The following is a 13,036-nucleotide window of genomic DNA, read 5'->3' on the forward strand; positions in this document are numbered from 1 at the left end:
CCTGCCTCTATCTGGCCCTTGGGACATTATTCCTCCAACTGACACCAAGGATGGGACACTATTTCTCCCACTGGCACCATCGATAGGGCACTACTTCTCCTGCTGAGACCAATGATGGGACACTATTCCTCCCACTGACACTGTTAAAGGGGCACTATCACTTCCATTGATACCAACCATGGTGCACTATTCCTCCCACTGACACCATCGACAGGGCACTATTCCTTCCATTGATACCAACCATGGGACACTATTCTTCCTGCTAAAACCAAAAATTTTAAAACTAATGATGGGGCAATTTTTACTCCCACTAATGCCGGGACAATTTCTACTCACACTGGCCACAGTTCGGCCTCCGTAAAGTCCGAAGGACACTAAACTGGCCCTTTGTTTAAAAATTTTGGAGACCCCCGCCATATGATATAGGAAACTGTCCGCATAGACCAAAACCTGAAAAACTGTTTCCAGTGAAATGGCCTTTTAAATGAACACAGTGGATATAGACACATGTAAAGTTCCTTAAAATGTCTGTGAAAATATCAGTTTGTGCTGAAGACCATTCTATTACAAGATTTCCTGGAGAGTAATGGCATTTTACTGAGTGATTGTTGCTTTGACCTCCTTTAAAATGTAAATATTACAGTGGTGGAGATGTCTGTGGATATTACAGTGGGGGAGGTGTCTGTGGATATTACAGCGGTGGAGAGGTATCTGTGGATATTACAACGGTGGAGATGTCTGTGGATATTACAGTGGGGGAGATTGTGGATATTACAGTGGAGGTGATTGTGGATATTACAGTGGGGGAGATGTCTGTGGATATTAGAGTGGGGGGGGGGGGGGTTGTGGATATTACAGTGGGGTACAGTGGGGTAGATGTCTGTGGATATTACAGTGGGGGAGATGTCTGTGAATATTACAGTGGGGAGATGTCTGTGGATTACAGTGGGGAAATGTCTGTGGATTTTACAGTGGGGGTGATTGTGGATATTACAGTGGGGGTGATTGTGGATATTACAGTGGGGGAGATGTCTGTGGATATTACAGTGGGGTAAATGTCTGTGGATATTACAGTGGGGGAGATGTCTGTGGATATTACAGTGCGGGAGAAGTCTGTGGATATTACAGTGGGTGAGATGTCTGTGGACGTTACAGTGGGGAGATGTCTGTGGATATTACAGTGGGGAGATGTCTGTGGATATTACAGTGGGGAGATGTCTGTGGATTACAGTGGGAGGTGTCTGTGGATATTACAGTGGGGAGATGTCTGTGGATTACAGTGGGAGGTGTCTGTGGATATTACAGTGGGGAGATGTGTGTGGATATTACAGTGGGGGTGATTGTGTGTAGATATTACAGTGGGGGTGATTGTGGATATTACAGTGGAGAGATGTCTGTGGATATTACAGTGGGGTAAATGTCTGTGGATATTACAGTGGGGGAGATGTCTGTGGATATTACAGTGGGGGAGATGTCTGTGGATATTACAGTGGGGGAGATGTCTGTGGACGTTACAGTGGGGGAGATGTCTGTGGACGTTACAGTGGGGGAGATGTCTGTGGACGTTACAGTGGGGAGATGTCTGTGGATATTACAGTGGGGAGATGTCTGTGGATTACAGTGGGGAGATGTCTGTGGATAGGGGTGATTGTATATATTACAATGGGCGAGATGTCTGTGGATATTACAGTGGGGGTGATTGTGGATATTACAGTGGGGGTGATTGTGGATATTGCAGTGGGGGTGATTGTGGATATTGCAGGGGGGGTGTCTGTGGATATTACAGTGGGGAGATGTCTGTGGATATTACAGTGGGGAGATGTCTGTGGATATTACAGTGGGGGTGATTGTGGATATTACAGTGGGGGAGATGTCTGTGGATATTACAGTGGGGGAGATGTCTGTGGATATTACAGTGGGGGAGATGTCTGTGGATATTACAGTGGGGGTAATTGTGGATATTACAGTGGGGGAGATGTCTGTGGATATTACAGTGGGGGAGATGTCTGTGGATATTACAGTGGGGGAGATGTCTGTGGATATTACAGTGGGGAGATGTCTGTGGATATTACAGTGGGGGGAGATGTCTGTGGATATTACAGTGGGGGGAGATGTCTGTGGATATTACAGTGGGGGAGATGTCTGTGGATATTACAGTGGGGGAGATGTCTGTGGATATTACAGTGGGGGAGATGTCTGTGGATATTACAGTGGGGAGATATCTGTAGATATTACAGTGGGGGGGGGTGTCTGTGGATATTACAGTGGGGAGATGTCTGTGGATATTACAGTGGGGGTAATTGTGGATATTACAGTGGGGGAGATGTCTGTGGATATTACAGTGGGGGAGATGTCTGTGGATATTACAGTGGGGAGATGTCTGTGGATATTACAGTGGGGGGAGATGTCTGTGGATATTACAGTGGGGGGAGATGTCTGTGGATATTACAGTGGGGGGAGATGTCTGTGGATATTACAGTGGGGGAGATGTCTGTGGATATTACAGTGGGGGAGATGTCTGTGGATATTACAGTGGGGGAGATGTCTGTGGATATTACAGTGGGGAGATGACTGTGGATATTACAGTGGGGAGATATCTGTAGATATTACAGTGGGGGGGGGTGTCTGTGGATATTACAGTGGGGAGATGTCTGTGGATATTACAGTGGGGGAGATGTCTGTGGATATTACAGTGGGGGGAGATGTCTGTGGACGTTACAGCGGGGAGATGTCTGTGGATATTACAGTGGGGGTAATTGTGGATATTACAGTGGGGGAGATGTCTGTGGATATTACAGTGGGGGAGATGTCTGTGGATATTACAGTGGGGAGATGTCTGTGGATATTACAGTGGGGGGAGATGTATGTGGATATTACAGTGGGGGGAGATGTCTGTGGATATTACAGTGGGGGGAGATGTCTGTGGATATTACAGTGGGGGAGATGTCTGTGGATATTACAGTGGGGGAGATGTCTGTGGATATTACAGTGGGGAGATGACTGTGGATATTACAGTGGGGAGATATCTGTAGATATTACAGTGGGGGGGGGGTGTCTGTGGATATTACAGTGGGGAGATGTCTGTGGATATTACAGTGTGGGAGATGTCTGTGGCTATTTCAGTGGGGACTATATATGGTGGTGATCCGAAAAATGTATGTGCATTATAATTAATCAAAATTAGTTGATTCATCTATTAAAAAAAATAGAGTAATCTAACACAAAAATTTTAATCAGTAACAACCCTAGTTTTAAGCTTTTTTGATAGCATAGGGAAGGGGTATCACCCTGTAACATGTTCAGAAGATTTCAACTCACTTTCTGTCCCAATGACAATTGGATTTTCAAAATTCGGATTTTATAGGGAAATAAGGATTGAGTGGAGACACCTTTTTCCCATATTAACTCTTACAGAAGAGAATTTCCCTTCCTAGAGGTAGATTTCCTCTCACTTCCTGTTGTCTCCTTCCGTTTGTAAGTAGGAGTCGTTTGTAAGTCAGGTGTTTGTAAGTAGGGGACTGCCTGTATAAACAAAGATATTTAGGTAGATTCAGTAAGAGTTAGGCCGGCTTATCAGTATCTCAGAATCTACGCCGACTTCTGTTTAAGTGTATTCTCAAACAGAGATACGCTTAAACATATCTAAGATACGACGACTTGCGCTGTCCTATCTTAGATTGCAATATTTCGGATGGCCGCTAGGTGGCGCTTCCATTGCGGTCGGCGTAGAATATGTAAATGAGTAGATACGCCGATTCACGAACGTACGCCCGGCCGACGCAGTACTTTTACGCCGTTTACATTAGAGATAGGCCACCTAAAGTTAGAGCTTAGCCCTACATGGAATAGTAATGTTAAGTATGGTCGCCGTTCCCGCGTCGAAATTCGAAATTTTTACGTTGTTTGCGTAAGTCGTCCGTGAATCGGGATTTACGTCGGTTACGTTCACGTCAAAATCAATAGGCCCGTGTGGCGTACTTAGCCGCAAAGCACACTGGGAAATGTAGGCGCCCGGGGCATGCACAGTAAAGAAAAAAAACGTCAAAAACGTAAGGTCAAGCCTTATTAACATAAAACACGCCCCCCTTACACACATTTGAATTCGGCGCCCTTACGCCCGCCCGCTTTAGGCTATGCCGCCGTAACATAGCAGGCAAGTACATTGTGAATCATGTACTTGCCTAGCTAACTTACGGCGGTGTAGCCTAAACACGCTAAGCTACGCCGCCGCAAGTTTAGGCATCTGTACGTGAATCTACCTAATTATCTTTTGCTAATATTAACTATAATTAGCATGTGTGAGTGTTTGGCATACTGGGTCAATAGGTTACATCTGTTATAGGCCATTTAATAACCTTTTAAACAACTTGGTAAACAGGTTGCTCTCTAATGAGCTAAGCTAGACATGGCTAGGAAATGATAGTCAAGTGTGTGAACTAGGTTGATTACAGGCGCACATAATCCCTTTTTGAACAGGAGTACTATTTAAAGGTATATTGCACTCAAATATGAAATGTTTGCCTGCAATCTAAATCAGAGGACGCATCCTACAGTACTTGCTGAGTGGCTCTAATTTTCCTTTTGGCACACATCTTCTGCAGCTTACTGTAATCTTTTCTAAATTCCTGCTGTTTCACATATCTGTATCATTATCCCTTTATTGTCTAAACAGCTTCAAATATAAGATTGAAAAAATGCCAGCAATGTGTTCCTTGGTTCCTAAGTATTGAGATTTCTTGGAACTAAGTACAGCCTTGTTGATGCACATTAAAGCATGAAAGGGAGGTTGCAAAAAAAGTACGACAAGATGGTATATTCCTGTCAGAAGTGCCTATTCATTTTGCATAGATGACGGCAAAGGATTATCTAAATCCTGTATTAAAGATAAATTGAATTTAATGTTTTTTTCTTAGCAACCATTTCCTTCCGTTGTAGGCATACACTTGCAGTTTACTGTCTTTCTATCGTATTACTTGCATAAGCAATTAGGAGCTGCATCCAAAATAAATAAAGAGGCAGAGATGACATTTATAAGGGTCAAGGTTTTTTCCTTGCAAATCTTCCAATTGCCATATCACCTGCATCCAGTATCAGTATGCAAGTAAAGTCTAACATGCGGAAGCCAATCGCTGTATAATCGCTAAATATATAATATACTTTATATGCATTATATAGTCTTAAGCCTAGTACATACTACTAGTTTTGTTCACTACTACGGTGAACCCAGCAGGGCTGAACGAAAAAAAAACTGACAGCTCAGGAGGAGCCACTGTACTTACTATGCAATATTAGTACAGTAATCTCCCTTGCTGTGCCATGGTGTTCTGACAGAGGGGAGGCCCCCCACCAGAACACTCTGGTCAGCGCTCTCAGCCATAGGCTGATTGGAAGTGTATCGGCAGACCCTTTTATGGTCATGCCCCTTTGACAGAACACATGGGCTGATTGTCGGCCGGTATCTATTGAATGGTGGATGTCACCTGATATACGGCCCGTGTGTACTAGGCTTTAGCCATCTGGAAGCTGGCAGAGTCATCTCACTCTAGTTGCAAGTGCTGTGGACAAAATCTTGGTACAAGCTTTTATGAATGGCTTTCCACCCAACTAAATGGCATCTTTGTGAAAAAGTTCCTAATCTTAAAATACATATTAACCACTTAAGGACCGCCTCCTGCAGATATACGTCGTCAGAATGGCACGGCTGGGCACAAACACGTACCTGTACGTCCTCTCTAAGTGCCCAGCCGTGGGTCACGGGCACACGCCTGCGGCGCGCATCCGCAACCCGGTCCGAAGCTCCGTGACCGTTGGCGCGGGACCCGATCACTGCTGGAGTACCGCGATCGGTCCCCGGAGCTGAAGAACGGGGAGAGCTGTGTGTAAACACAGCTTCCCCGTTCTTCACAATGGCAGCTTCATTGATCGTGTGTTCCCTGATATAGGGAAACACGATCAATGATGTCACACGTCCAGCCCCGCCCCCCTACAGTTAGAAAAACACATGAGGTCACACATAACCTATACAGCGCCCCCTAGTGGTTAACTTCTAAACTGCACTGCCATTTCACAGTAAACAATGCATTTTCATAGCATTTTTTGCTGTGAAAATGACAATGGTCCCAAAAATGTGTCAAAATTGTCCGATGTGTCCGCCATAATGTCGCAGTCACAAAAAAAATCGCTGATCGCCGCCATTAGTAGTAAAAAAAATTTTTTTTATAAAAATGCAATAAAACTATCTCCTATTTTGTAAACGCTATAAATTTGCGCAAACCAATCGATAAACGCTTATTGCGATTTTTTTTACCAAAAATAGGGAGAAGAATACGTATCGGTCTAAACTGAGGGAAAAAAAAATGTTTTTATATATATTTTTGTGGGATATTTATTATAGCAAAAAGTAAAAAATATTGAATTTTTTTCAAAATTATCGTTCTATTTTTGTTTATAGCGCAAAAAATAAAAAAAAAGAGGTGATCAAATACCACCGAAAGAAAGCTCTATTTGTGGGAAAAAAAGGACGCCAATTTTGTTTGGGACCCACATCGCACGACTGCGCAATTGTCAGTTAAAGCGACGCAGTGCCGAATTGCAAAAACTGGCCAGGTCCTTTACCTGCATAAAGGTCCGGGTCTTAAGTGGTTAACAAAGCTTTACCTTTATCTGGGCATAACTTTAATCCTCATTATATTTTAAGGGGTTAGCTTGGTAGCGGGGTGTGTGACCCCCTGGATTGGTTCACCACACACTGAAATTATACAGACAGGCAGTCGAAGACGGTTGAAAACAAAGATTTTGGTTTATTCTTCCATCTTGCTGGAAACAAGCATCCAAACAGCATAAACAAAATCAAACATAAAATAAACCCTGGCCACTTGGGGCATCTACCTTCACCACACAGGAACCTATCTAGGGAGTCTGGCACAGCCTAGTGCTGGGCAGACACTGCTGGTCATACAGCAGAAAAACAATAGTCTCTTTTTGATTTTTATCACACAGAAAAATCAATCACCTCACCTCCTCAGAAGGCTTTCAGCTACTGCTCTTCTTCACTCAGAAAGCCTCAGGGTGCAGCAAATCAGTGGTAATCCTCTGGATTACTTATAGAGGCCTTAATTGCCTCATTCTGAACAACTGAAGTTTTCCAACACCCTTGAGACTTTTCTGACTACTTTTGCAGCCGACGCCTAATAATAATTGGTGTATTGTCTAAACAAGGCAGAAATGTATGTCCCGTCTGTGACAACACCCACAGATTTACCTGACTTCCTGTCACAATATTCACAAAGATTTCTTTAAATCTGTGTTTACGGATGTAAAAATTCTAGTTGCTAAAATGTTAAATTTTTTGGAGAACTGTAAAAATTCTGACTTTGCAAGACTTATATACACAAATTATTTCTTATAAATGGAAGAATTGTCCTGAATAGATACAAAGACTTCTTAAAATCTTTTGTCTTTGCAATAACATTGAACAATTACAAAAAATGAATACATCTTCTGTTTCTCTTTTTTGTACATTGGGTACTTTTAAGGCAGACTTTGCTACATCGTCTAATCATAACCTTTGTTTATCTTTAAATATGATGTACAATACGTTATAAAGTAAATGCGTAAATTTACAGAGGATTAACAATATTACGAAGGCAAAAAATAATAATAAATGTTCTCTTCTTTTCACAGATCAAAGCAGTCCTAAAACTGGCACTAGTCCATCAGTCACTGCAGTAAATGCTGAGAGCACCAGCACATCAAGGAGCCCAATAACTAGCACTGTATCCACTCCTACAGGTAACAAAAACAAAAAGTATATGTAAATCCTATTAATGAACCTCTTTGCTCCCTTTTGGTGGATGCAAAATATCTGTAGATTTTGCCAGTAATCTTATGAGCTGATAACTTCCTGATCTCTCTGCCTGTGCACAATGAGAGCTTATGGAGATGAGGGGATATCTGTGTTCTTTGTAATATTAATCAAAAATGAAGTAGGCAGGGTGGACAGTGCAAGCTTTGGAATTCATAGCCAAAAATACAATTCATTGTCAGTCAAAGAGGAAGTTAGGAGCACACTATATTTCTGGCGCATCATCGGTTATTTTCAGTACTTGCAGAACGTTAATAAAATAGGTGTATACACACAGTGGAACCTTGGTTTATGAGTAACGCAGTTAACGAGCATTTTGAAAGAAGAAAAACGTCTAAAAAAAAATTCTGACTCGGTTTGCGAGTGTTGTCTCACAATATGAGCAGAATTCAAGCTAATGGGGCCTGCAGTACCGCATTTGGCCTGAGGTGGGGGGAGCAGGAGCGAGCAGCAGAGCCGAGCGGAGCTGTTTAGAGCCGTTTGGAGCCGTTCAGAAAAAGTCGGAAATACTCTGTTCCCGGGTGCTTCTGAGCCTTTCCAATGGTTTCCAAGGTCAGCCGAGCTGTCCTCAAGTCTTTCCGAGTGTTACAGAGGCTCTCCAGCGCCCCCCCCCACCTCTGTACACATGCGGTATTGCATGCCATTGAAGTCAATGCGGAACTAATTATTTTCGTTTACATTGACTTCTATGGGGAAACTCGCTTTGATATGCCAGTACTTTGGATTACGAGCATTCTCCTGGAACGGATTATGCTCGTAATTTGAGGTTCCACTGTGTAGATATATATATATACACACACACACACACACACACACACACACTTATAAATTACAGTAAACAAACATTTTTAAATGTTTTAAAACATTTTTAATTAAATAAACACTTACCAATGTAAACAAACACAGGGGCGACTCATCAGGCGACTCAGCCCCCTGACAATTAGCGCTCCTCTGTTCAATGGAACCGTTCTAATTGGATCGGCTCAAGTCGCTCCGACTTAGAAAAAGGTTCTTGTACGACTTTGGGGATGACTCGGGGCGACTTGCATTGACTTCAATACAGAAGTCATTTTGAAAGTCACCTCTGAAGTCGCCTTCAGATCGCCTTGCCGAGTCGCCCCTGTGTGAACCGAGCCTTATGTGTTTTTGTTTTGTTTTTTGTTTTTTTATGTAATCTTTATTTAAGACAAAGGAACTTACCATAATGAACATTTCCATAGTTGTAAAGATTTGGGGTCATGAAAACATATGCAATGTACTAGCGTACAAAATGGAAATAAGTAAATAAATAAATAAAACCAGATAACATGAAGGCTAACCCTTTTATGAGCTAAAGGGGGCCCGTAAAGCGAACGCACTGACCGAGCCATATAGGAGTCCTGACAGGTAGGCCCAAGAACCGACCTAATCTATTAAAGAAGGTCATATTACTGAAGCAACAGCAAAAAAAGCCGGTCTGGCTCCAATGTTGGAGGGGGGAGGGGGGATGGGCCCTAGAGCCTCCATCAAACCTCCTCCAACAAATAAGTCACCACACCGAGGGCTGATCATGAGCATATACCTGTATAGGGAGAAGACCTTGCTTACTTAAAAAAAAAAAAATTGTGGCTGGAGGTACAACAAATCCTAACACCTGAACACAATTTAGCATTGTTTTACATATTATCACAACTACTTAACAAATTGGGCTTTGATTTGGTGATATATGGTAATGTATATCTCCTGATTATTTTTTTATTATCAAAGGAAAATTGGCCCAAAATAGTAAAAATATATATATATATATATATATATATATATATATATATATATATATATATATATATATATATATATATTTGTTTTAACTTTGACTGTATATTTTTTGTTATTATCATAATTTACCACCAAAGAACAACCCAAAATCAATTATTCTGCTCCTGACAATTGCAGTGATACTACATATGTGTATGTTATTTGTTGTTTGTACCTGTAGCAGGGCCCAGAAACAACAATGTACATTTTGCTTTTTTTTTTATTACACCTTAAAGACACTAAGGGGTTTACTAGAGCTAGAGAGTACAAAATCAGTTACACTGCTGCAGACAAACCAATCAGCTTCTAACCTCAGCTTGTTTAAGTAAGCTTTGGCAATAAAACCCGGAAGTGTGATTTTGCACTGTTTAGCTTTAGTAAATAAACCCCCAACTGACACTAATACTAAAAATATGTTTTATTTAAAAAAAATACTACCCAAAATATACTGACCCTGACCTTTAAACCTTACCTTGACCTTTGACCCATGCCTTGACCCTAACACTAACCCTGACACTGACCTTGGTCAAACCTTGATCTAGCTATTTTTTCTTTATTTAACTTTTATTTTCTCATTATTTATTTTTAATTTTTTTACACACTTTTGTTTGTTTATATGCAAGAGAGAAAGATACAAGGAGGATGATTTACTAAAACTGGGGAGTGCAAAATCTGGGGCAGCTGTGCATGGCAGCCAATCAGCTTCTAACTTCAGCTTGTTAAATTAGCCACTTGACACCCGCGCTATAGACGAAAGACGTCCACAGCGCGGCTCTCAAGTGCCGGGTGGACGTCCTTCTATTTACATTCCCCGCGCGCGCCGCTGGGGGCACGCAGCGGGGAAACACTGTGCCCGGCGCACCGCTGAGAAGCCGATGCACGTGCCTGGCGGCCGCAATGTCCGCCATGTACCCGCGATCGGCGGTGACAGCAGGGACGTGGAGCTCTGTGTGTAAACACAGAGCTCCACGTCCTGTCAGGGAGAGAGGAGACCGATCTGTGTCCCTTGTACATAGGGACACAGCATCGGTCACCTCCCCCAGTCAGTCCCCCTCCACACACAGTTAGAACACACCCAGGATACACATTTAACCCCTTCCTCACCCCTAGAGTTAACCCCTTCACTGTCAGTCACATTTATACAGTAATCAATGCATTTTTTAGCACTGTTCGCTGTGTAAATGTGAATGGTCCCAAAATAGTGTCAAAAGTGTCCGATATGTCCGCCGCAATATCGCAAGCCTGACAAAAAAAACACGCAGATCGCCGCCATTACTAGTAAAAAATTAAAAATAAAAGAAAAATCATAAATCTATCCCCTATTTTGTAGGCGCTATAACTTTTGCGCAAACCAATCAATATACGCTTATTGCGATTTTTTTAACAAAAAATATGTAGAAGAATACGTATCGGCCTAAACTAAGGAAATTTTTTTTTTTAAAATGGCATATTATTATTACAAAAAGTAAAAAATTGTGTTTTTTTTCAAAATTTTCTGTCTTTTTTTGTATATAGTGCAAAAAATTAAATCCCAGAGGTGATCAAATACCACCAAAAGAAAGCTCTATTTGTGGGAAAAAAATTATAAAAATATAATTTGGGTACAGCATTGTATGACCGCGCAATTGTCATTCAAAATGCGTCAGCACTGAAAACTGAAAATTGGTCTGGGCAGGAAGGGGGTTTAAGTGCCCAGTAATGAAGTGGTTAAGCTTTGAAAAAAGAACAAGGCAGCTGATTGGTTTCTGTGCAGAGCTGTAGCAGATTCAGCACTCTTCAGTTTTAGTAAATCCACCCCAGTGTATCTTTCTCTCCAGTCTGGAGAGAAAAAAGAACACATGAGTGGGGCGCACAGATGCAATTATAAATACGTTTTGCTGCATGTCATTTCTTTTTTTTTTACTTTCGTTTTCTTCTTTAATTGAAACAGTCTCTATAATAGGAACCAATAGACCCTTTATGGTGTATAATTGTGTCAAACTTTGCCTAGGTCGTAAGGGACATGATGGAAAGGGATCAGCCGACAGTTCAGTCCAAATCTGTTCAGGAGTTTGGTCCCTTGTTTGGCATGAGCGTAACATCATATAGAGAAGGGGTATTTCTACCCCTCATTTATATGACAGCTTCCTGCTGTCAATGGCTGCTAAGGCAGCAGCGGCTGTGTGCAGTGCCGATCCTGACCTCCCTGGGGCCCTAAGCAAAATGACATGGCACATTAAAAATGAGAAGCGGAGGGCGCTGACGACAGTGACATGTCACATTAAAGAAAGTTGAGAAGCAGGGGGAGGGGGTGTTCTGATGTCGGAAATGACTCAGCCAGCGAGTTTAGAAGCGGGGTGAGGGGCGAAAATGACTTCTCACCAGGCGGGGCCTCTAGTAATTTGGGGGGCCCTTTACAGCTTTGCGGGGCCCTAAGCGGCTTGCATAGTGAGCCTATAGGGAGGATCGGCCCTGGCTGCGTGCCTAGGAAAGGCTGACATCACTGGGACTCTCCACTACATAAGCAAAGCTACAGGGACAGCTGTGATATCACTGCTCAAATATGGCCACTGACCCCTTTTTATTTTATAGCTCAACTTGGTACATTCACCCTGCTCATTAATGGTTTGAATCTCGGCCAGTTCCTGCTGAACCGGCTGACATTTGGATCATGTTTGGCCGGCCTTAGGCCTCGTACACATGACCGAGTTTCTCGGCAAAAAACAGCAAGAAACTTGCTGGGAGATATTTTTTTGCAGAGGAAACCGGTCGTGTGTACATTTTCATCGAGGAAACTGTCGAGAAACTCGACGAGCCAAAAAGAGAGCAAGTTCTCTATTTCCTTGACGGGAATGGAGAAAATTGGCTTGTCGAGTTCCTCGACAGCCTAACAAGGAACTCGACGAGCAAAACGATGTGTTTCGCCCGTCGAGTTTCTTGGTCGTGTGTACGAGGCTTCAGGGTTCTTCTATGTATTTTTTTTTTTGTTTTGTTTTTTCAGAAGAGGGAAATTTAATTTACCGTCATTTTTGAAACATTTTATTTTGTAAGGCTTGAAATTCCTACTGATTGCTGTGAAGACAGATTTGTAATGATAGATAAATGATAGATAATGATAAATAAGAAGGCCAGTATGGTGGCCTGAGTTTATGGGAGGAGCCCGGAGGGTATTTAAGCAGCCCACTCACACATGCTCTTAGTCGGTTCAGTGTGCAGTACTACACGTCACTGGGCCGACTCTTCCCAGCTCACCTCATGTCCGTGAGTCTGCGCATTCAATCGCATTCGACATCGCAAGCGCTTTGCGGCTTTTCCCTTCATGGTCTTCGCCGGCGGTTCCCGCTTACTGTCGCAGGTAGGATTCAAACCTTTTCGTATCTTGTGCAATCTTACAATTCG

General features: G+C 42.5%; 1 protein-coding gene across 2 annotated transcripts in view; it reads left to right on the forward strand.

Annotated features, from left to right (window-relative positions):
- Positions 1-13,036, forward strand: part of EMCN (endomucin) — a 183,872-nt gene that overhangs the window by 66,668 nt on the left and 104,168 nt on the right. For both annotated transcript variants that reach the window (XM_040330027.1, XM_040330016.1), the window contains exon 4: positions 7,684-7,791. In XM_040330027.1, coding sequence (XP_040185961.1) covers positions 7,684-7,791 — 108 coding nt within the window. The remainder of the gene's footprint in view (positions 1-7,683; positions 7,792-13,036) is intronic.

This window comes from Rana temporaria, chromosome 1 (genome assembly GCF_905171775.1).
Source record: "Rana temporaria chromosome 1, aRanTem1.1, whole genome shotgun sequence".
Classification (NCBI taxonomy): Eukaryota; Metazoa; Chordata; class Amphibia; order Anura; family Ranidae; genus Rana; species Rana temporaria.